The sequence below is a fragment of the Abramis brama genome (assembly GCF_963993115.1).
Source record: "Abramis brama genome assembly, chromosome: 3".
In the NCBI taxonomy this organism is placed as follows: Eukaryota; Metazoa; Chordata; class Actinopteri; order Cypriniformes; family Leuciscidae; genus Abramis; species Abramis brama.
This window is the reverse complement of record NC_139965.1, coordinates 35,516,626-35,540,984: the sequence shown is the minus strand read 5'-3', so window position 1 is coordinate 35,540,984 and position 24,359 is coordinate 35,516,626. Positions and strand designations below refer to the sequence as shown.

General features: G+C 37.5%; 3 protein-coding genes and 1 long non-coding RNA gene across 8 annotated transcripts in view; 3 read left to right on the top strand and 1 right to left on the bottom strand.

Annotated features, from left to right (window-relative positions):
• Positions 1-2,876: 2,876 nt before the first annotated feature.
• On the top strand, positions 2,877-6,208 carry ciao2b (cytosolic iron-sulfur assembly component 2B). Its single transcript, XM_084110398.1, has 5 exons — positions 2,877-3,116; positions 3,304-3,381; positions 3,496-3,621; positions 3,821-3,866; positions 5,584-6,208. Exons 1-5 carry the CDS (start codon positions 2,988-2,990, stop codon positions 5,682-5,684), a joined length of 480 nt encoding a protein of 159 aa, XP_083966524.1. The 5' UTR covers positions 2,877-2,987; the 3' UTR covers positions 5,685-6,208.
• A 3,171-nt stretch (positions 6,209-9,379) lies between these two features.
• On the top strand, positions 9,380-11,867 carry rrad (Ras-related associated with diabetes). Of its 3 annotated transcripts, none has more exons than XM_084110442.1 (5): positions 9,380-9,516; positions 9,618-9,986; positions 10,151-10,224; positions 10,426-10,630; positions 10,848-11,867. In XM_084110442.1, the coding sequence occupies exons 2-5, from the start codon at positions 9,632-9,634 to the stop codon at positions 11,123-11,125; spliced, it is 912 nt and encodes a 303-aa protein (XP_083966568.1). In that variant the 5' UTR covers positions 9,380-9,516; positions 9,618-9,631; the 3' UTR covers positions 11,126-11,867. The 3 variants fall into 3 exon arrangements, with proteins under 3 accessions (XP_083966568.1, XP_083966569.1, XP_083966567.1); XM_084110443.1 differs by having other exon boundaries at positions 9,417-9,516; positions 9,710-9,986; XM_084110441.1 differs by having other exon boundaries at positions 9,417-9,516; positions 9,622-9,986.
• Positions 11,868-12,122: 255 nt separating this feature from the next.
• The window catches only part of cdh16 (cadherin 16, KSP-cadherin), a 46,668-nt gene continuing 34,431 nt past the window's right edge, over positions 12,123-24,359 (top strand). The window contains exons 1-6 of the mRNA XM_084109866.1: positions 12,123-12,508; positions 13,044-13,102; positions 13,191-13,286; positions 22,112-22,246; positions 22,690-22,819; positions 23,878-24,036. Of these exons, the coding sequence (XP_083965992.1) occupies positions 13,046-13,102; positions 13,191-13,286; positions 22,112-22,246; positions 22,690-22,819; positions 23,878-24,036 (577 nt within the window). The 5' untranslated portion in view covers positions 12,123-12,508; positions 13,044-13,045. The remainder of the gene's footprint in view (positions 12,509-13,043; positions 13,103-13,190; positions 13,287-22,111; positions 22,247-22,689; positions 22,820-23,877; positions 24,037-24,359) is intronic.
• LOC311080430 lies at positions 16,848-18,182 on the bottom strand. Of its 3 annotated transcripts, none has more exons than XR_014605584.1 (7): positions 18,096-18,182; positions 17,811-17,859; positions 17,639-17,707; positions 17,453-17,534; positions 17,325-17,358; positions 17,155-17,241; positions 16,848-17,012 (listed from the first exon to the last, which is right to left on the bottom strand). It is a non-coding gene; the product is annotated as an uncharacterized lncRNA (long non-coding RNA). The 3 variants fall into 3 exon arrangements; XR_014605585.1 differs by having other exon boundaries at positions 18,032-18,164; XR_014605586.1 differs by lacking the exon at positions 18,096-18,182 and having other exon boundaries at positions 17,811-17,947.

Here is a 24,359-nt window from a genome sequence, read left to right as displayed (position 1 = left end):
GGATGCAGTCAGGTGACCTTCTTGAAGGTCATGTGGAGCAAATAATGTAATCATTTTAAGTGTGTGTACATGTGGGCTGGGTTTTTTTTTTTTTTTTTTTTTTTTTTTGTTTGTTTGTTTGTTTTTCAGGAAACCAGTGGATCTGATTCTGGTATTGAGGAAAGAAATGGAGTTTGTTTTCACAGCACCTTAAATAATCCTCTTATTTGTGTTCAACCAATGAGGGAAGAAAGAAAGAAGGATGTCAGAGATTATCTGCCTTCCCTATCAACTGGCATTAACCCAGTGCAGATTACTGCAGTTTTTGTCATTATGAATACATGGCAGATATTAGCATGTGCTAAGACTGCACCCTTGTGGCAGCAAAATCATTTCTGTGGTTGCTTTGCCTTGAGATAAACCGAGATGCTAAGATCAAATTTAATCAGCACAAAAGCCTCTTTTTTACGTCCTACCCCTGGAAATCTTTGAGATTCAGGGCATTTTTAAGAGTGGTCGTTTGGTTTAATCATTCACTCTGGATAAAATGAGTAATTTGCTGTTTGGAGACAGCTAAAGTTCTTCAGACATACTAGCAGACCTTCGCACTCTTGAAGCTCTCCATATGTATTTGAATGTAGAGCTCATTGTGCTTCATCGCACCCCTCTTATGCCTCCCCTGCTCTAGCCATCAAACCACTAGTCAAAGGTTTCCACTTGACATGAGACTATCCTGTGTCTGTGAAAATTACACTAGTAGACAGGTTTGATGTTAAATTGCTGAGAAAGAAGAGCAATAACAGTTAAGAAAATGTGCAGCATATAAAAAAAGTACATTTGGTAGTGTTTCTGAGACAAGTGGGAGAATATCAGAGAGTGATAAGAGGGATGTGGTGGCAATTTAGTTGTTATTTTAACTTCTTAATTTGTTTGGTTGGAATATTAATTACGGTTGGTCCTGAAAAATCCAACAGATCAAGGGATTTATAAACATTGTGCTTATTAAAGTTATTAAATAGTCAATTAAAGGGAAAATAATGAAAAAATGAGCAAATGTGCATTTCATGCAAATAAGTGGGAATGCATTTCTGACTCATTAACATTTTAAACAAAAGGCTTTGAACAATACCAGCTCCTCTGTGATTTTAGGAATGCGCAAATGTCTTACTGGAAAGGAGACGGAGGTTGTGGCACTTCAATAAATTCCTTTGTTACTTAAGTTTTCATATAGTTAACCTTTGACCTTCACATTAGCACATAGAAGCAGTCAGCGGAATAATGGTAATCTTTTAACAGGCCGATGCAGAGCAGTGATGCCAGATTTATAGTCTCATTGGTTGGAAAAGAGCCTGCAATAAAAGCACTTGTCCATTAAATATAAGATGTGACTCTCTTGATAATCTCTTTGTCTATAAATCCTTTGTGTGAGTCTCAGGAAGAGACTCATTATGAACTGAACACTGAAGTAGTAGCCAAATTGTGTAATTTAATAAAGCACACATTGCATTCTTAAAATGCCAGAGCTTCTAAGAAGAAAGCAAATGTTATGAATGCTATGAAACAGCAAATTTATTTCAAGAAACTATAAGAGACAGAGCAAATGTGTAACGCTAACACATGAATTCTCTATGGCAGCTAATGCAGATGAAGTCTTGCAAATAACACCATACTAATGTGACACAGTACAATACTTTTAATGAGAGCAAAACCAAATAGCAAGGATTGTGTGAGAAAACATAGCCAGAGTCTGGGTTTTTCAATTGATTGATAGGGATGTTTCATATAAAAAAATAAAAAAATAAAAAGAGTTCTTCAAATAGCCTACTAAAATGAAACATTTTTTTTTAGATTGTTTGGACTGTATCTGAAAGTTATTATTATTGTGCAAGGAAATGTACAAGCAAATGCTGGCTGTCTTACAATGATTATTGTCATTAAATGAAATAAAGAAGATTTATAGCACACTCTGTCACTGTGATTGTATTGGTTCATAGGATTGCTAGGCCTTGTGTGCTGTCTGTGGTACTCAAGATCTATGCATACAGATGCCTAACAATTAGGTCAAAAGGCTCTTTATAACTGGAATAAGCATTGGTTGGCTCACAAATAACCTAACCTCACTGTTAAATCAAGGTCATGCTTTCATGGTTGATGAACACTGCTTTGATGTGAGCATATAACCTGAAAAACTAACAATTTCAGTTCAGGGAAGACAGAGCTTTGCTTTTTTCTACCTGTTATGTTATTCTGGAGTGTACTGATGACAGTGGCCACCTTGGCACAACAGAAGTTTTGGAAATGTTTTGCTCACATCTGCCTCACGTGTGCTATAGTGAAATAGGTGTATGTAAATGCATACTACTGAATGCCCATGTCTCAGCCTATTGTATATCACATAACTTTTATCACCCCTCTTAGTTGAAGACAAATTAATTTTTGTTTCCCCCTTTCAAAGACAAATTACTTTAAACTGGAAAATTGTCTTGATCCACGAGGTCATTCTGTGCAATGATAATAGTTTAAATCTGAGGTCATTGTTGCCATAAATCTGAGATAAAATGTTGCAGATGTATATAATGAGAAATGCTCAAAGTATTGCATATAGGCCTATTTGTGTTGATCAGAACAACCCTTTTTCAGCATCTGTTGAACAAGTAAAAAGGATAGATTTGGGATTAGAATTTTTTTAAATAGGTAAAACAACTGCATGGAAATCTATATTCTTCTTCTTCTTCTTCTTCTTCTTCTTCTTCTTCTTCTTCTTCTTCTTCTTCTTCTTATTATTATTATTATTATTATTATTATTATATGTCTTCAAAGGCAAAGGGTTAGGGTTAGGGTTAGGACTTTTATAAATAAATCTTTTATTTTAAAAAGCGTTTATACTGTTTCCGGGTTTTGTTGTATAACTTCCGGCTGGCTTGTTTTGGAATCGCAGAGTTTGCGAAGTGATCTGACGTCTGACAGCGTTGGTTGTTGGTTATTATTTTATCGTTGAGTAGATAATAATGTCAGGGGGAACTCGACTAGAAAACGCCAATCCTCTGATTTTTCAGCGATCAGGGGAAAGACTCCTAACTGCCACTGATGAAGATGAGGATGTAGCGGACCCCATCGATGACAGGGAAATCTTCGATATCCTTTCAAAATACGTTAGCATCATTTGGCTCTCGCTACACAAATGCTGTATAAAGTCAGCCTCGTTGCTTTGAATTATCTGCCATGTTGAAAGTTGGGCAACTCTTAGCAAACTGCAATAGTTTAGAAGCCTCAACTTAAAGCATTTTGAATATTTTGAGTCAGACCTTAACTAAATGATCACATCTAATCAGATCGATCAACGATCCTGAGCACCCACTGTCCCTCGAAGAACTGAATGTCGTGGAACAAATGCGCGTCAATGTGAGTCCGATCTGCGAGCAGTTTGAAGAGGAATAGACCTTTACACATTAATGAAATGGATACAATATTCTATCTATCTGTCTGTCTGTCTGTCACGTTCTTCTCTCCGAGTAGGTGAGTGATGAGGAGAGCACAGTGTCTGTGGAGTTCACACCGACTATCCCACACTGCAGTATGGCCACTCTCATTGGCCTGTCTATCAAAGTCAAGCTTCTGCGCTCCCTGCCTGACAGGTTTAAGGTACATTTTAGTGAGCTGCCAAACACAGGCTTGCATTATATTAGGCTTGCATTATATTATATTGCAATATTATAAGCCTATTATATATTATAAGCCTATTATATTAGGCTTGCATTAACACAGGCTTGCATTATATTGCATTATTAGGCTTTGGGATTTCCGATCTACAAGTCATTCATTTTTGCCTTTTTGTTGTTAGATTGACGTTCACATCACACCTGGCACACATGCCTCAGAGGATGCAGGTAAACGTTTATTATAAAATGACATATTATGAAATAATGGCATGAAATGCGCGACATATGAAATGCATTATTTAATCAGAAATGGGTGTGGGGGGGGTAATACTATAACAATAGTATTACAATACTATAACAATAGTATTGTGAAATATTATTACAGTTTAAATAATGGTTTTCTATTTGAATATACTTTAAAATATAATTTATTTCTGTGATGCAAAGCTGAATTTTCAGCATCGTTACTCCATTCTTCAGTGTCACATGATCCTTCAGAAATCATTATAATATGCTGATTTGCTACTCCGTTATTATCAGTGTTGGAAACAGTTGTGCTGCTGAATTTTTTGGGGGGGGGATTTTTTTCAGGATTTGTTGATGAACAAATAAATTAAATAAAAAGTTTAAAAAAAAGAACAGCATTTATTCAAAATAGAAATCTTTTATAACAATATAAATCTTTACTAGCACTGTTTATCAATTTAACTTCTTTTAACAATTAAATTTCTGACCCCAAACTCTTGAAAGGTAGTGTATATTGTTACAAATCCTGAAAAAATATATTTTAAAATATATATATATATTAGGCAGCACAACTGTTTCCAACATTGATAATAAATCAGCATATTAAAATGATTTCTGAAGGATCATGTGACACTGAAGACTGAGTAATGGCTGATAAAGTCAGCTTTGCATATATATATATATATATATATATATATATATATATATAGATATAGATATAGATATAGATATATATACACACCTGTATATTACATATATTATACATGGCATATGCGTTTGATATTATCTATTTCATTCATCAGGCTTTTATGGCCCATTTAGGATGACACAGTGAGAATATGGAACTCACACGAGAAAAAAATACATGCATATTATTCAGTCCACTGAGCAAAACTAATTTTGTGCAAATATTGTTATCTTTATACATCCAAAACATAAGATACATTTCTGATAGTAATATAAATTATGATTTTTTTTTTTTAACAGTATGGCAGACCACTTTCCTAAAATGCATATACACATGATTTGTTACTCATCTCCCAATAATGTCTTAGTAAGATCCAAGGTAATGTTATATAAGTATAAATATTAAGATGTTAAAATGCTTTGTTTTATGATCAAAGCTCTGTAGTTTTAATTGTGGGTGGCAAAACATACTGTATAAATGCAATGCACTGCAATGATGATCAAGAAATGTAAAAATAAACATTCCCCAATAGCCTGTTATATCATAGTTGATTCATACATTAACATTATTATTATTATTTTTTTAAATATGCATGTGTAACCCCTCACCCGAGTCCTACTTGCCCCGCTCTGTGCGGGCCTCGAACACTGGTTTCCGGCGTAAGAGTCAGGCGCTCTAATAAGTCTGTTGAGATCAGAGGAGTGAGGTTTACTCACACAGCCACTACTAGCTGGCCTCCGTTACACATGCATAATCAAATAAAAAGAAAGTTCCCTCAGTCTAGGAAATGTTCATTTACGACCTGAAGGTGGACTTTTTTAGAATTCTACTAAAGGCCTTTTACTTGAACCATCAGTCAGTGTGCAGAAGGCAAAGTGTTGATAATATAGGCCTTAGAAATCAATGTATCAAAAATGGTACAGTAGGCTTTATGAGTTAATGTAACATTATATTTTTATCACACAGCACCCTGTTGAGTTTGATAATATGTTGTGTTTTTTTCTCCTCCAGTCAATAAGCAGCTCGCTGACAAAGAGAGAGTGGCAGCAGCTCTGGAGAACTCTCAGCTTCTGGAGGTGGTCAACCAGTGTCTGTACACCAGAAGCATGTGATCAGAAGAAACCTCTGCCGCTCTAGTGTGCTCCTTTGACACGTTATCTTGATTGAACTCCTAAAGGCAAGCCAGAGTTGTGTGACGATGATAATAATAATGTGAGCGCCTTGATCATTATTGTTTTGATTCTTTTGTAATTCTATTGCTACACTCACAGTACCAGATCAGGAAGACTGGTTAGTACCAGAGACAATTTAGGACTTTGTTAGTACTTATAAAGTGAGAGTTGAGCTAAAAAGGTGTCAAGAAAGGAAACCACAGTAATAGAGAATGTATGTGGAAACATAATTCGATTTTATGTTACGTGGATACAGAACGAAAAGTTATTCTGTAACCATGTCATATATTTGTGAATATGCACAAAATTACTTTTAATAGTAGTCTCATTTTGACATAGCATCATTTTAGAGTTGTTTCAAATAAATTTCTTATTGATCAAAATGGAGCATGTGTACAGCAGAAATAGTTTGGACTGCTTTGTTTTGTACCTCTTGTTTTTGCCAATAAAAAATTGAAAATTAATTTTGTGTGAAAGTTTTTTAAAGATTTAAAGAATTTAAGAAAAAGTTCAAGCAACCCATAAGCAAACAATATTTTCCCAAGGTCAGTTGTATTGATGTTACAGCTATTTACTGTAATCTGATATTTTTTCTTGCATATGCTTGTTTGGAAGGTAACAATAAATAATAAAAAAAGGCTAAAAATAAATAAATAAAATAAAACATAGGCCTAATTTGTATGCTGTGGTATAAATATTTCATTTCTTCAGATAAATCAAATACGGATTTACTGGTACATGGATATAGCATTATACATTATTATTTCACGGCTCTGTGGAATACTTGATTCTGATTGGTCAATAGTGCCATCCAGCGGTAAATTATTCCCAGATAACAACCGCTCAAAACAGATAACGCAGGCTCATCTGGGTTACTGAGGTCAGCTGCTTGCTAGGAATGGTTTTTCTTCGTGCAAGTTTTGCATTTGGTGAGCAAATAAAATATTAAAACTCAGTCGAATCAATATTTTGTGTACAGTTATTTAATTATGCCATCCAGTATCGTGGACTCGCTCTCTCGTTTCATACAAACGCAGTTGCTGCCATTTTGTGACTATTGTTTTGTACACTGTTATGAGATACAAACGGGTATGACAGTCATAATAGCACAGGTTAGAAAATAATAATAAAGTGCTAAGATTATCACAAATAAACAAAAGATTTTGATGCACGTCATTCATATTATTATGAATGGCCTATTAAATAGTAGCCTATATTCCACCCATACCCGCTAAAATTGAGAATCACTTTAAGGATGCAGACGCAGTTAAGACAATTTGATGTAGGCTATTCCACTTATTACACAATAAAACAATATACAATAAGATTCGTTAACAACGTGTTCTTCTAAAATGAGAGTGAGCCACAAATCCATGAGTAGCCTACCGATTACAAACCCGTGGGAACGGATTGCGAAAGCGTGGGCACGGTTTATGAATTTGTGGGTACAGATTGCAAAAACTGAAGGCACGGTTTACAAATCTGAGAGCGCGGATTAGAAACTCGTGGGTAGGTTTATTAATCCGTGGGCACGATTTGTTAAACCGAGGGAACAGTTTGAGAATTCGTGAGTACGGTTTATAAACTGAGCGGACGGATTGCAAAACCGTCGCCACGGATTGTTTGTTTTTTTTCTCCCACAGGTGACTTCCCGGGCTCCGTAATATTTTGTGTCTAATTATTTACTTATGTGGCAAGTAGTTGTGTAATAAGCGGGATAATGTACATCCAGCCGGTGGTTCTCTCAAAATAAACCCCTTCAGGTTATTTAGTAACCCCTTAACTTTACACTAGACACTTCACAAAAGAGGCATGGTAACTTCTGTAAAACTAGCTATTATTAACCTTCATCACAGACCATTGACCTTACACTCTATGTTATTGCAATTTAACAAGTTACTGACCTGTGTTATAATTAAGTTATAATTGAAACCTTTTTGTCATCTAAAGGTTTGAAGATAATCCAGTCGGTCTAAGCTAAAGGCAGAAGTCAGTGATGATATACAGATACTATAATAAGCACAATAGGTACTAAGCAGAGTCGATTTAGATTACACTTGCTTGGCTCTCAAGTCATAAAAAGTGCTTTCTCTGGCATGCATTAAAAATGCATGATAGATATTATTTCATGTAACAGAACTCTTATTCAATAGTCTTTTTATAAATGACCAGACTAGCTAACGTTGCAAGTCTTTTTCAGTCCAGTCATAAAATACCGAACTTTCAAATATAAATTGTTGTTTTCGTGCATCTATAAGTAGAAAGGACAAATGTCAGGTCACATCTTTGTGTCTCACAATCTCATTGTCTGAATAAAACAGTACATTGTAAATGATGCAGTGCATCAACTAACTGTGATCTGTACATTTATTCTGATTATGCTTATGTCCAAGACTTGGTTATGTCTATTGCTCTGTAAAGTGTTTCTTCATGGTTAAGCTGTTAAATTCCAGGCCTTGGCATATTAGGTGAATTTTAGAAGCTAGTGCAGGCTATAAAAAAAAATCCCACAACTTTGGCAAGTCATTGCAATGCATAAACATCCTCCACATAATAAGTCTGTGTGTAAAAGAACTGAGTGGAGCATACTTGCCAAATTTATTCAAAGTCAGAGAGTCAGTCTCTACACATGAGAGCAAATGAATAAAAAAAACAATCAGATCTAATAAAACATGAAGAAATGGTCATATGTACCGATCCTTGCCACTAGATGGCAACATTGAACTACCTATAAATGCACTCCAGCAACGTGATGAAAGGGTCGTTTTGCCCTTCAGAATTACTGGATATATATAAAAAAAAAAGGTTTCAAGTGATGATGTTTCAAGACGTACGTAATGACATTTTGGTGACTTTACAATTTATCATGAATTAATTTAATGTTAATGTACCAAACTGTTCAAGTATTTTAATTTTGTTACTGTAAAATACTGATGATAATTAAAAAGGGGATACAATTAAAAGCATAGCCTAAAAATGTACCTTTCCAGCTGTAACCAATGATATTAGAGCACAGTTTGCCACACAAACAAGAAAACATCACGATAACAAACATAACACAAAAATAATGCTATAAATACTAACAAAATAACAGAAAATGCTACAGAAAACACCCCAGAGAGAGAGAGAGAGAGAGAGAGAGAGAGAATTTAAAATACATTCTGTAATTCATACTTTTAAAACATTTGACAGCGAAATTACATACGAGACGTTGTCTATTGAAATATATTTTACCATAGTCATCTTATACTAATTTACAATATTTTCACATTGTTTGACCTATAAAAAATACGATTTTTACAGTGCAGCTGTTCTCCGGCTATAAGACCATTAAACCAGGTCAAACCAGCAAGATGTTTGTTCCAGCAGTGTAATGGAAAAAAAAAAATGTTGTAGGCTACCCTGATTTATTTTCTTGAAGCATTGACGACTGGCTATACGCCTTCACAGACAAAGAACGCATTTGGCGGAACCTGATTAAGCCCATCGTCCACGCACTACACGAGCAGGGGAGGGAAGACCCTCTCTGATGGACGCCCTCGCAAGATTGTGAATCACACGCCCCTCCCTCAAAATCATGTTACTACTAGAAGAGAGAACGAGTGATTCTCCGAGGCAAGCCCTCCCTCGGCTGACGTCACTCACTCGCATAAATAAGGCATCCGTATCGTCAGAGATTATAAGCGAAACCCTCAGTGGAAGAATAACGGAGTTAAAACGGAACAACTGGAATTTTGACATTGAACGGAAGACGTTATAGCCGCACTCACATGTAAGTATAATTTTGACATGTTTTCGTATCTTCATATCTCTTGGTAGTATTATAGGTAGCCTATAAGTGTATTACAGCTGTTATAATATAGTTCTACACAGACAGGTTTGGAGTCATGACTTTGAACAAAGGAGACAAGTTGAGGAACATGGATAAGAGGAGAGGTAGCATGCCGTTTCCCCTTCACCTGCAGAACTTGCACAGAAGGAGCATGCCGGTGGACGACCGAGAGCTGCACTCGATGCCCGAGGCTCAACCCACCGAGCTGTCCAACCTCATGCGCTTCAGTCCGGGAGAGCAGCACAGGAACAGCTGCGTGTCCGACTCCTCCGACTCGGTCATCTCCTCCGGCAGCGACTCAGACGGACAGGTCTACAAGGTGGTCCTTCTGGGAGAGCACGGCGTTGGGAAGTCGAGTTTGGCGAGAATATTTGGTGGAGTTGAAGACAGTAGCGACTGCGAGGAAACGGGTAAATATCTATATTGCATCTTTACCCTACAGACCTATAATTTCAGAAGATTTTAGGACACAGTCAGTCTTTGGGCAGCATCTGTCTTACGTGACGTGGTGCTTTTTTGTTTTAAAAACCTGTGTAATATTATCTTGTGCTTATTTATTGCACTTTCATTTCAGGAAACACATATGACAGATCGCTTGTGGTTGATGACGAGGAGACATCAATCCTTCTGTATGATATATGGGAACAGGTGAGCAATCAACATTGAGTAATATTTATCCACGAATTTATTTAAAATGAATAATAATAAAAATATTTTAAATTAATTACAAATAATAAAATAAAATATTTTAAATGAATTAAAATAAATAAAAATAGATTTAAAAAATGGAATGGCTTTTATGATCTCCATCAACTTTGCACTGTATAACCGTTCGTTTTATTCCTACAGGATAACAGCCAGTGGCTGAAAGATCAGTGCATGCGTATGGGAGATGCCTATATCATCGTGTACTCGGTGACAGACAAGTCCAGTTTTGAGAAAGCTTCAGAGCTACGAATCCAGCTGCGCAGAGCTCGGCAGTCGGAAAACATCCCCATTATCCTGGTGGGAAACAAGAGTGACTTGGTGCGGTCCCGAGAAGTTTCTGTAGATGGTAAGATTTCACCCATCTCCTTCTCTATTTTAAATATGGCATGTAGAAACACAGACTTTGCAGCCTCTGGTTGGAGTCATGTTTTGGATAAAGTGCTCATCTCTCCTGAGCTTTGAGGAACAGCCAGGAGGCATATAGTAATGATGACACTGTAGCCTCAGTCCCTCTGGTAATGGAGTTATTGCTCACCTGCATCTCTTTTTCCGTGTCTCTCTAGAGGGCAGTGCCTGTGCCGTTGTGTTTGACTGCAAGTTCATTGAGACCTCAGCTTCCCTGCATCACAATGTGCGCGACCTCTTCGAGGGCATCTTACGGCAAATTCGCCTTCGCAAGGACAGCAAGGAAGAGAACGCCCGCCGCATGGCCAACTGCAAGCGCCGCGAGAGCATCAGCAAAAAGGCCAAACGTTTCCTGGGCCGTATGGTGGCCCGGAAGAACAAGAAGATGGCCTTTAGACAGAAGTCCAAATCCTGTCACGACCTGTCAGTGCTCTGAAAAACTGGACTAATATGCCCTCTGATACCCACGACCAGAAGCTGTGTGTTTTTAATGCTAATATAAGGACTATTTAGCTGTACAGACAAATATGAACTTGTTTTGTAAACTGAAAAAGAGATTATGTATGAAACAAAACTGACAAAATCATGTTGATTATGTTGGCCGGCATGAGGCTTTTTTATTGTTACGTTACTTTTTTTTGTTTTGTTGCCTTAATATGTATAGTTGTCAAATTCTACGCATGTAAATAGGAGGTAAATCCACTAATCACAATGTTCCCTTCGGAGAGCTATGGTTATGTTTGCACGGAGGCAAAAGAAATTGGTTCTTTTCCTGATGTGCACTACAGCTGTATCAGGTGTGGAATGCACATGTGTGCATATAGATGAGCACAAGTCATTTTTCTTGTTGAAATAACATATGGAATCTAATGTTACTTGAAACTGAGTGCGCAGGTTCGTAACTCAGCCAAGACACCAAACTAGAAGGTTTGGGGTTTTTTTGGGGTGGGGGAGGGGAGGGCAAGAGGCAATATAAATAAGAAGTTTCAATATAAGAGGTCTGACATATGGCTACTTAGACATCTATGCTCTGTGTGCAAATGACGACATAGAAGCAATAAATTATGTTTTGTGAGCTGTTTTTAACAACGTTTGATTTGCACTTAAAGGCATTTAATATTATTGAGTTGTTAATTTTGTTACATGTTTACAATTGGTTTTATAATAAAATATATATTAAAAAAACAATCTGAGTTTACTCTTTCTACAAACACAAAATACATGATTCAAACTTGAGGCTATAATACCATGTAATTTATTCCCCCATACATATGTAAGCCAAGGACGGTAGTATAATTGGAGGAAACAAGGTAGTTAAAGGTTTTCTCGGACAAATTAAGAAAGCTAATCATTAATCAGATAAGGCAGATGCAATGCTCTTCTAACGCTTTAGCCATTCTCAATTTCGCTATCGGCAAGTGTGGACTGGAGGTAAGAGCTGCTTTTATTAAACAACATAGGCCTATGATCAGATAAACAGAAGAAAAAAGCGTGGAAGATTTTGCTGTATCTGTCACAGTTCACCCTGACATTAATTTGGAGATTTTTGTTGTCGTTTTTTTAATTATTTGCGTTGTTTTTATTAGGCCACACTTATTATTATTTCATCATAAAACATCCGCATTTTACTTTTTACAGTAGACTATCGTAACTTTATTTAGGCTATATTTTATTTATTTTATTAAAGTGCGAGTATATCCATTTAGTTCTGTGTCACATGGCGTATATGTTTTTTTTTTTTTTTTTTTTTCTTTACTGACGTAATTTCTTCTTTTTTTTTCATTAATCGCTGCGTACGATTTATCCTTTTCTGAAACAGGTACCTGCCGGATATTCTTGTTTTATGTATTGTATTAAAAAAATAAGTTAGCCTAAATCGTGTAGCTGTCCCTGAAAAAAAAGGACACAGAAGTAACTCGACACTTACGTGATGTTACATTAATGAGATGTACTCGAGTTGAACATTAACTGGAGAAAAAGTATGATGGCACGCTTGATTCGTTCACTCAGCCAATTACATTCTCTTAAGGGTGTACCCAATGGTTTTTAGTTTAGTTTAGTTTAGTTTTTATTTAAACGATTGGAGAAATACACTAGATATATAGATAGATAGATAGATAGATAGATAGATAGATAGATAGATAGATAGATAGATAGATAGATAGATAGATAGATAGATAGATAGATAGATAGATCAACACAAACTTAGACAGCTACTGAGTACACCTTAAAAGCAAATCCAGTAGTCAATTCTTTGTCTCTTCTCTGTGTTAAAAAAACTGAACAAAACTTAAGCTTGAACTTTAAAGCAAATAAGCATAAATGCTAAAATTATGTTGTTGTTTTTGTCTCAGGCATGAAGGCCGCTGTTGGCTCGATGGAATCTCTGAGTGCTTGCTTTATTGCATTGAGCGTAAGATCTTGGCCCTTTTGTCTGGAATGTATACATTTTCATCACTCACCATGATTTAACTTCTGCAATTAATTGCTTTCTATTTTAGGTGCTGACTCAGAACATTTTGCTTTCTGAGACCGCTCATCTTAAAATTGGTGTTCCTGAAAACTATGATGGTATTTTCCCATGGTACCTCACCAAGGTGAGTTTTTTCTGTTAGAAGTTTACATATTAATAGAAGATTTAGCTTGGCTTATATTGGGTATATTTGTCCACTGTAAAAATAAATATATACAAGAAAATAATAAATAAAATATGTATAATAATAAGAATTGACTGCGGAAGTGTGTGTAGACTGAGTGAAAGCTCAAATAGATGAAGGGGAAGGGCCATAAAGAGCTGTGAAGGTAAAGAGTTTTTTTTTTGCACTTAATACAGGATGATACAGGTTGCCAATCTGTCTAGCAATGGTTTTGTTGACTAGGCTGATGAAAAGGGCATTGCAGTAATCAAGATGGGAAATTATGAAGGCAAGTGGCAAGTAGAATGTCAGACTCTCTCATTCTCATATTACATATGGTGCGGAGGTGTGCCATTTTGCAGTCCAGACCAAATAAGTGATGTAATCTTCAAATGTGAGAAGATGTAACACCAAGGTTCTGAACATTTTAGTTGGTTAAAAATTGTAATAAGCAGTTCTGACAGACTAAAGCCTGTTTTATGCTTCTGCGTCGAATCGACGGCGTACCCCCGCAGACCCCTCTGCGTCGCCGCGAACCCCTCTCCGACCCCTCCGCCGTAGCTCGACGTGCACCTCCAAAAAATTTTAACTACGCGTCGAGGCGACGCAGACCGCAAGGGCTGTGATTGGTCAGATTATACATCATTTCCGGAGTGTAGCTTTTCCGGTTTCCCCCTCCCGCTATACCGCCATTTTTAAAGTGACCACTGCACTGTTTGTTTCAAGACCACCTTCGCTGACATCTTCTTTTTCTTCTGCGATTAAACATTTGCAATAAAATCATTTGTTGTTCAACGTCGATTAGCTCCAGCTGCAACAACACTCTCTCTCTTTCGCCTGCCATTGTCGGAAATGAAATAGCGGAACCGGCGCACGGAACCAAAACAAACTAGCAAAGAGATTCGCGAACCACACACCCCCCTAGCGTTCTGGCGGTGAAATGCACCGCGATGCAACGCAACCCGACGCAGAACCATAAAACGGCCACGACGCCGTAGGAGTGACGGCGTAGCTACGCCGTGGAGTTGACGCAGAAGCATAATGAGGCCTTAAGCAACATATTGTCAGATTTGGTGCCTAAAATACCACAAAGATTACTGAGTGAAAGAAATTGTCCTGCGTGTTATTTATAGACTGGATTTAGTTGGTTAAAATGGACTGTCCTTGTGCTGTGTTCAGAATGACTAAAGAGTTCTGGGAATGTATTAATGACTGCTTCTAAGAGCAATGTAGAGAAAGGACTGAAAAAGCAGAGCATTGAACATGCCATTCAATAAATCCTACATCCCACTCCTCAGAACACTCAGAACTCAAGGTGTAATTATGAGCAGGCATTCACGCAACAACCAGTCATCACCAAACTAAATATGGAGCTCCTGTACAATGCTTTACTTCAAGCCTTGTGTCAGAAATCTTTACCAGATGTCGTTTAGTAATAGCCCAGTTGCTCTCCAAAAAGCTTTTTGCTTAGACACTGTAATTGGCTGCATTTCTGAAGGACTGTTTGGGTTCTATTCCTTCTTGCTCACCATTTTCTGAATTTGACGGCATGGCATGCTATCAAAACAGTCTCTGTGCATTTTCCAAATCAAGTATAATGGCCTACATGTGAGTGGGTGGATAATTACCCACACCCCGTGTGATCACTGAAGGGACAGGATGATGGCTACAGAATATTTGTTTAGGCTTTAAAAATAAGTGACAAATGAGGGCTGACGCATTCATGTATTTTATTTTTATTTTATTTAGCTGTCACAGAAGTGTTGTGTTCTTGTTGCAAGGCCCCCAGAGAGAATTGATAAATTTTTCGCTAGCTTTTTTTTAACAGTCAATCAAAACAAGCAAGCATGGGTTTAAAAGACTGTTCCCTGGATATCCTGTGCAGGTGCGTAAGCTGCATATCAGATTGAACAGACAGGGGGAACGGCGAGCTACAAAGTGCCACACTTTTGTGTCATGCTGTGTGCAATTAGCGCTTCAATCAATCTTTACCTTTCCCAAATAAACACTCACTGGCATGCTATTCTAAATAAGCAGGGCAAGCATGGAAAAACACTATTCGGAGTTACATTCCAGGAACCAAACCAAAGAATTAAAATTCACTGCATGGGAATTATTGGTATGACACGGGCTATTCTGGTTTGTGTGCTATTTAAGACATGTGATCACACCCCAGATAGCAATGAGTCGGCGGACCACCGTCGGTGCTCCGGCGGCAGTATAAGCGGCAGAATGGCGACATCGCAAACACGTTGGACGGCGCACTGCCGGCGGCAGCCGCTTTTTAAAAGCGGCAGCCGCCTTCCTACCGCCTTCGTTCCGCGGCCGGCCCGCGGGCCAACCACCGTTCCGCCGCCTTTATATTGCAGGCGGCCCTTCCGCGGCCCGCCGGAGGCAAGCGCTATTTTCGAGCGATCAGCCGCCGCTTATTCTGGCTATATATATATATAGCATGCAGTTTATCAAGAATAATGATTGCTCAAACCAGACAAATATCCATTTGCCATTTTTATTCCACTTCAAAGTACAGTAACTGTATTTTAAACAAGATGTGTCAGATCACTGAAACATAACAGAAAAATATATAAATCAATATACTAACATGCAGGTTTCTAATTAAATTTTGGTTAAAAATAAAAAATAAAATCAGCCTTAGAAGCAAATTACAACTCTTACAATAATTGTTCATATAAAGAGGACAGCTCTAGGGTGAAACAAATTACCAGTAAACATTATGACAATTAAAGAGAATACTTGATACCAAATAATGTGCAGGATACCAAATAAATCAAAGTATGACATCACATTTACAAGCCATTTCTAACAATAGGATAAGTGGTAGTAATTTATAGTAAAGCTCTGGAGTAGAATAGACCATTATAACTGCAATGCTGACCTGTGGCACAAGGACTTACAAGCATTATTTGAAAAAAGAAAAAAAAGAAAGTAATTTCCACAGTGAGTGAGTATAGTGTGACACTTCTGACTTCTTTAGGGGTCTTGATGTTACTGACTGCAAGATAAAGAAAGGATTCCAGTTGTCAGTGATTCTGGGGTTTCAGTAGTCAGCCCAAGTGGTCGGCTGTGGGTCCCTCTCAGCTGTGCGGTGCCTTTTTCTGCCTTCACGGTCAGATGCTCCTTTCAGGTAACGTGAAACATTAACCTAGACCGCATCAGTGGCATCCTGGGTTGCTGAGTTCATCCGGATGGCTAATTTAGAAAATACAGATCTGTCATTTCATTTGAATTGCATGAGGCCATACACATCTACTTAAAATATAATTAAAAAAATATTCAACTTACTTTGAACAATGGTCTAAAGGAACATGTCTCTAAAACATGCTTTATCCCCTACACCAAGCTGAAAATCCAAAAAAGTGTTACAAATTACATTTCTCTGAAGCTTCTCATAAATAAATTAAAAATGTGAAAGGCTAAGGATTCAGACTGTAATATATGCAGTATACAATCTTAAATTTTACTTTTTAGATTACTCTACGGCGTTATAATCAGCAAACTTACAAGTTGTTCCTGGAGCTTTTTATCCTGCTTCAAACTGTTGTCAAGAACCGGCAAATCTTCCTGGGTGTGTAGGGGGAGTAACAGATCCCCTGACAGGAGTAACTCCAACAGACACAACATCGCCAAACTCTGCAAGACGTCACAGCATAAGGGTCTGATCTGCACCTACAGGGTTTCCCAGAATAAAATAGTCAGTCCTGGTCCCTCAACTACTAAACTATGACATTTATATCTAGGTCTACTACATGTACAGGTAGCCCCAGTGGGAATTAAACCAACAACCACAGGTGCTGTTTGCAAGTTGAACCTGATTGCCCAGTGCAAGCAAACGTCTTCAACATTGTTTGTTGAACTTGCTTCACCTACTCTTGAAGTAAGCCGCTGTCATCCGAAGCTACAAAATGAAAGGCATATGGTAATTTTGGACTTACATCACACACAAAAAAGTACAATTTAAGAAACAGGGCAAGTTCTCACCTGCTCGTGCATTGCTTTCCCTCAGGGCTTGGTTCTACATTTAAAAAATAAAATAAAACAAACAACTAAAGGCACTATTTTCAATACTGTTAAAACACTGGACATTAAGACATAGGGCTAGAATATACCTTCACAGCTGAAAACTTCATGCTTGACATGAGATGTCATTGGAGTACAAGGGCCAACAATAGATCAATGACTTTCTCCCTCCTATTGATAATCATTGACATGTAAAAATATGTTTGAAGTTATTGCATACATTTAATGAATTGGACTTAAATTTAACACTTAGTTAAGCGCAACGTATTACATACCTCCATAGTTTTCACCCATATGCTGCAAGGGTAAATTTGCTGCCGGGGGTGTAAAGCTTAGTACTTGAGCTGGGGGAGCAAACATAACAGCTTTCATTTCAATGCAGAGTATTGCATATTCAGTAATGAAACAATAATTGAACTGTGCAAGAGAATGGAATGTACAACACACCTCAACACCTTTCATCCAGAAACTGCTGCAGCGAATCCCATCAAGTGTCCTAGTGAAAAACAGATTATGATTAAAGGATTCATCATCTTAAAGTCAGCATGAAATCAAATTTTACTATTTGTATTTTTATATGTAATATTGTAGTGTTTATGTAAATGATTCATCTGTGCACTTTTTTTATTTATTCATGTACCCTTATAATCTTTAATCAAATACGTTACCCTTCCCTCCCCCCTCGAAATGACTTCTCTTCCGGTCATGAGCAATGGCGTGAGGGCGTACTACCTGTAGCTAGATACATTTCAACATGAAACGTTAGAACATGCTTGAACTCAGTGTGTAAAAAAGGTGTGTAAAAAAGGTGAAACAGCATGTGGTAGCGATCACTGTAATTCTCTTCTAGTGATGTGTCATGCGCAAAAGATGCGGCTCTGAGAGCCGATGCTTTGTAGTGAATCAGAAGAGCCGGCTCGCATCGAGTGAGAGCCGGCTCCCAGTTTTTTTCCTTTCTCTGCTTTCCTCAAGGCAGAACTTTGTTTTGATTGGTCAGCAATCGCATCGCGGCCAATCAGATGTGAGGATATGGGATCATACCATTATGTAAAAACAGAGAGGTGGGTGAAGCGAAGCAGCACTCCACTGCAAGTTAATGAGTCGTAACAACGTTAAAGGGTTAGTTCACCCAAAAATGAAAATTCTGTCAGTATTTACTCACCCTCATGTTGTTTCAACCCCGTAAGACCTTCGTTCATCTTCGGAACACAAATGACGATATTTTTGATTAAATTTGAGAGCTGGATCACTTCTCCATAGGCTTATAAGGGATTGAAACTTGCTGGCCCAGAAAAGTTATTAAAGAGATCGTTAATATAGTCTAAGTGACTACAGTGGCTCAATGTTAAGTATATCAAGCGACGAGAATACTTTTTGTGCGCAAAAACTAACAAAAATAACGACTTTATTCCACTATTCATTTCCTTCTCTCTGGGCCTCGAGTTAGTTCACGTAGTGTTTTTGCGCAGCGTGTCTGTGTTACACGTCACCACGTAGGCTCACTATTGGCCGACGCTGGTCATGTGTGTGATGCGTGTGTCGTACAACACTGACGCGCTGCGCAAAAACACTACGTGAAAAGACTCGAGGCCCAGAGAGAAGGAAATTAATAGTGGAATAAAGTCGTTATTTTTGTTTGTTTTTGCGCACAAAAAGTATTCTCGTCGCTTTATATAGGATCCCTAGGTTTAAAAAACTTGCATTCAATGACAACAGAGCTGTTTATTTGCTGTTTTGTTGTTAATTTGTGCAATAAATGCATAAAAACACTGCACATGAAAGGGTTTTCAACACACAAACCATTAATTTTTGCAAAGTTATGGTAAAATAAAGGCCTACAAAAAATCCTAAATTAAGAGCCTTTCGGGAGTCGAAAGAGCCGGCTCTTCTTTGGGAGCTGAGCCAAAAGAGCCGGCTCTCTGAAAAGAGCCGAACTTCCCATCACTATTCTCTTCACTTGGAAATACGTCACAACACTACGAAGGTACTGAAACCGTGTGACGAGACGAGTAAATCTGCTTCAGTTTTTTAGGTGCTGCCCCTTTCGACCGGTGGAGGTACTTCTCTGTTTGTGCTTTAACACTTTCTTAAACATTTGTACAGGTCGCAAAACTCGCAATTGCAAACTGCAAAGTAATCCCTTATACATGTAAAAGGTAAAATAAATTAAAAATTGAGCTTGTAAAACAATGAAAGACATAACCACAATTTCCTGGAGTGACAGAGAGACAAAATATTTCTAAATATTTCACTTTATCCTTCAGGTCAAAACAGGGATTTTCATGTTTCTCATAGACATTACCATGGTTGCAAATTAATAAAAAAAATATAAAGCAAACCCAAGATTTTGGCCAAGTTGCAGATATCGTTCACTGTTCACTGATTTCAAGCATTGGTGAAAAATCTAACTTCATCCATTTATTCTGCTAAATTGTTCATACCATGAATTAAATATTTATTTTAAAAACTAATCAGAATCAGAAAGATATTTATTGCCAAGTAAGTTTTACAAAAGGAATTCTTTTTGGTCTATTGGTGCATCTCAAATTGTGCATAAGAAATGTAAAGAATTGTCACCTTAAGTGAATAAAATAATTCTATATATTTTACATATCTGCTATCGCTTCAGAGTTTCAAAGTAATTTAAATGTAATTTCCTAAACCTTATCATGGAATCAGAGTCAAATCTGTTAACCCCTAATGGCTTTGAAGCAACAACAACAACAAAAATTGATATAATTCACATAATAATTATAATCGCTTTAAATGTGAAAAGTAGTTAAAATGCTGTCAGTTTCACTCATGGCTGGTCGATTTCAAAGCGACTTGCCGCCAGCCAGCCGCGGTTCATTTAGACGGCGGCAGCCGTCAGAGAGAATGAAGTCGGCGGCCCGGCGGCTGTTCGCCGGTGGCATCTCGCAAGAAATGGGAGTGACGTATTCGGCGGCAAACGTTTCATCTCCGCCAGCGGGGCGCACCTATAGCCGACAGCTTGGGGCCGGCGGCAAAAAGAAGCCGTGCAGATATTTTTTGCTATCTGGGACTGTACCTAGCATTGGATGTGCCATTGAACACAAAGCATTACAATGTGTAGCCTCATGCTCAGCTTAATTCAGAATATCCGTGCGAATTGGTGTCAACCACTGAGTCACATACCTGCTGTCAACAGCAGCTGCCATGTTTGTTCACACTCACAGAAATTTAGAGAAGGGGTGGTCAGCCAAACATCAGTCTCACTGACCGCTCCAACTGCACAACCAGTGGCCCTGTTTACACTAACAGGCGGTATGTTTTTTAATGTGCCCTTCAAATGGAGTTGGAATTTCATAATTATTAGTTTCGAGCTCATGAATGTCCAAGTTGTATTTACAAGTGGGAAACTCTGAATTCTAGATAATGCATGAGTTGACAAATTGTCAAAAAAATGTCAACTTGAAACACTGATAGATCAGACTGAGAGATCAGCAGTGTTGGGTTAAGGTTACTTTTTAAAAGAAATGCATTACAATATGTTGTTACTCCCTAAAAAAAATAACTAATTGTGTTACTTAGTTACTTTTTATGGAAAGTCATGTTAAGTTACTTTTATGTTACTTTTTCTCACCTGGGCTGGACTTGATTGTTGATTGGACTTGATTGAAAATCTAAAGTTCTGTTTTTGGACACCAAAAGTGAAATCATTGTAAAAACTTTGTTAGACATTTAGTGTTGATACTATTATAAATACATTATAGATTTGGAAAAATAATCATCTTTTTGAGTTCAGATGTAGTTATATGGGTTTATGTTCACAAACTATCTTGTTTTGTTTAAACTACTTCTGTGTTAATTTTACAACTTGAATGTGTGACTTAATTTTAAAAATCGATCAAGTAGATACGTAAAATGTTTTATGCGTTTTGGCCGTTCGTTTACACAACAACGACCTTTTAGGTGAAACGCAAACTTTTGAAAACGGTTTCAAAGTGCAAGTTTTTTAAAAAAACGGTCTCCATAAACAACAAAAATGCGAATCTCTGAAGACGATGACGTCGTGCACATGCGTATTACGTGTTCAGTCTCTAGTGTTTCATCGCCATCTAATGGCCTGGCAGCAGAATACAGGGTTTTTAGTCGTTTTCGTGGATCGTTTTGAAAAGGGTGTCGTCTGTATGCGGAAAACTCGTTGTCGTGTAAACGTACCCTGTCTGATAAAGCTTTCTTTGCTTGCACTCCGTTTATAATCTATTAACTATTTGAAAAAAAAAAAATATATATATATATATATTCATGCTGCTAAGAAGACAAGAGGTCACCTACACACTGCAAAGTTTCAGGAGTGACAACTGCACAAATGACCCCAAAGCAAAGCAGTTTTCATGTGATTCTTCTAAAAATAAATTACGTGGCTGAGCGTATTAGACCTGGTGGAATGGGCAGGGTTTGTGTGATTTGAATGCAGATATGATGACTAGATAGCATTTAGATTACATTGAAATCATATCCCCAACTCTCTCGATATCAAGCAGTTGCCAGTAACAAAAGCTTTTACTCTTGTTTTTCAGTGCATTTTAATGTCAAGTGTGAACTGAGCCAGTACTCACTAGAGCCTCATACTGTACATAATGATGTATGTCAAAACAAACAAGCTGTTAAGCCTTTCAGAAGGTTTTTTTTTTTTTTTTTTTACAAATAAATAGTACACTAGTAGCCTACAGTTTCCCATTATAGATAAGTTTTTATATATTTACCATATTTTGATATTTCAGTTGCTGGATCTCCCCCTGACCTATTCTGATCTGACTGTGAGTGGTGATGATGAAGGGATTTTTGGGGTGGAGTCAGGCTTCCTGTATGCCCTTAAACCTCTGGACAGAGAGAAGCAGCCATCCTACTCCTTACAGGTGCACAATCATAAAGAACATTTAAAAATCATTCAATAAGTAATGTTCCTTTGTCTTTGACTTATATTTAATGTCATTTTTTCAAGATACATTGAAGATATCAGGATAACCTTACATATGTATCAATTCCATTTCAAGAAGATTTTTTTTTTTTTTAACATTCATTGTTACAGAAGTTCTTTGTAAAATGCATAAGTTACTTCGAGATGCATGTCAATTCGGCATTGACTACTACACAGCTTCTTGGATCACGAATGTAATAAACCTATGCCACTCAGATCATTTGATACAAATTTTAGTAAAAATCAGTGTTCAGTACATCTGGAGGCAGCCCAAAATAACAAATGCTGAAGAAAATTGCTGGCCAATGAAACGTGAAGCATAAAGGTTTGAGCTCTTATAAGACATTTTCTAAGTGTTTTGAACTGAGTGATTTTTCCCAGGTGTCCTTCACAAAGTCCATGCACACTCAGAGCTTTACTGTCGAAGTGTGCGTCATCGATAAGAACGACAACGTGCCGGTGTTCTTGGTTGAGAGCATGAGAGGCAGCGTGCAGCTGGGGCTTCTCAAAGGTGGGTGGGCAGTGCTCAGCAGGCCTGCATCAGAGAACTTCATTTGCTTGATGCTTATCCTAATTGCCTTGACTTTTTCTTAAATTATATAGGCGTGTGATGCTAAATGAGATAAACTGTTAGTTTGAATGTCCCTCATTTCCTTCACCACACCATAAATTAGAGCAGCATAGTAGCGCAGTTAGAAAAAGCTTATTATGCCATAGTTGAATGGGACTTTCTATAAGACACATGAAGAGCATTTTATGTCTGTTAGACATGCAGACAAGCTGTTTTACCTGTACACCATCACTGTGATAATAGATGAAATGTACTTGAAGTGCTAACAATTGGGAATTGAATTTCTTAATTTTCTCAGAAACGCTTGTTTGCTTGTAGAGATGGGAGTGAATAACAAGAATGTTTTTGTCATTAATGTTCAGAGATTACTCATCTCATCTTTAAGAACATCAGAAAAGAGAGACTCATGTACTCTGACCTCAGAGGCTTCATGCTGAGGAAGAAAATTAATTGAAGAACAAACGAACAAACTGATTCACCGTTTTTTATCAGTGCAGTGAAGTCATCCTCTTGAATACGCATTGGCAATTATTTGAATATAGAACATCAATAATGACCTGTGTTGAATGTCAGGCTAGTTGTGAGATTGTTTCACAATCACTTGATTGCAATCAAACATTAAGAACAGAACAATTACATACATTTAAATGTATTCCGGTTTCAACCAAATTAAGCTCTATACACAGCTGTTAATAATGATTTTGACTAATACCCCATTTAGTAAAAAACTGTGAATTATTTTCTGAACGACTTTGCTTTGAGAGATTTTACGTTATGGCCAATCCAATTCCTTCCTCTTCTCCATGTCATTTTCGCTCTCCTTTCACAGTTAATAAAATGGGCAAAAATATAATTGTGAAAAAAATAACTATTTTTGAAATTCCGTTCTGTTAATATGCAAATAACCACCATTTGCTCATCAATCTAAATGCGTCAGTTCATGTAGATTGTGATAAATAATTCTGATGTGTGTCTGTGTGTACGTGTCATTGTCACAGGAATCCCGTTCATGCAGGTGGAAGCGCTGGACCGAGACGACCGAAACACCGCCCACGCGGACCTGCGCTTCAGTCTTCTGGACCAGATACCACGCATCCCTGCCAGCCACATGTTCTCCATTGATTCTATCACCGGAGAAGTGTCTCTTACAGAGGATGGTAATAAACTACTGATGCTTCTCTGTGACTAAGATTAGGATAAATTGAATGAATAGTCTGACTGATATATTTGGTAAAGAATAAGTCAGTGCCTGTCCTAATCACAATACCATTGCATTGACCAATCAAATCTTGAAAAGGCATAGAATAATACCTCTTTCCTTGTAAATTTTGGACTAGTGCACTTATGCTTTTTTAAGTGTCTTGGTGTAAACTGCCTTCCTCATCTGTCACTCCTCTCAGCCCAATTCCACCATGACATCAGCTAATAACTTTCTCTCAGCCAGTCCAACACGCTCTGCTAATTGCATTGTTAACTCGGC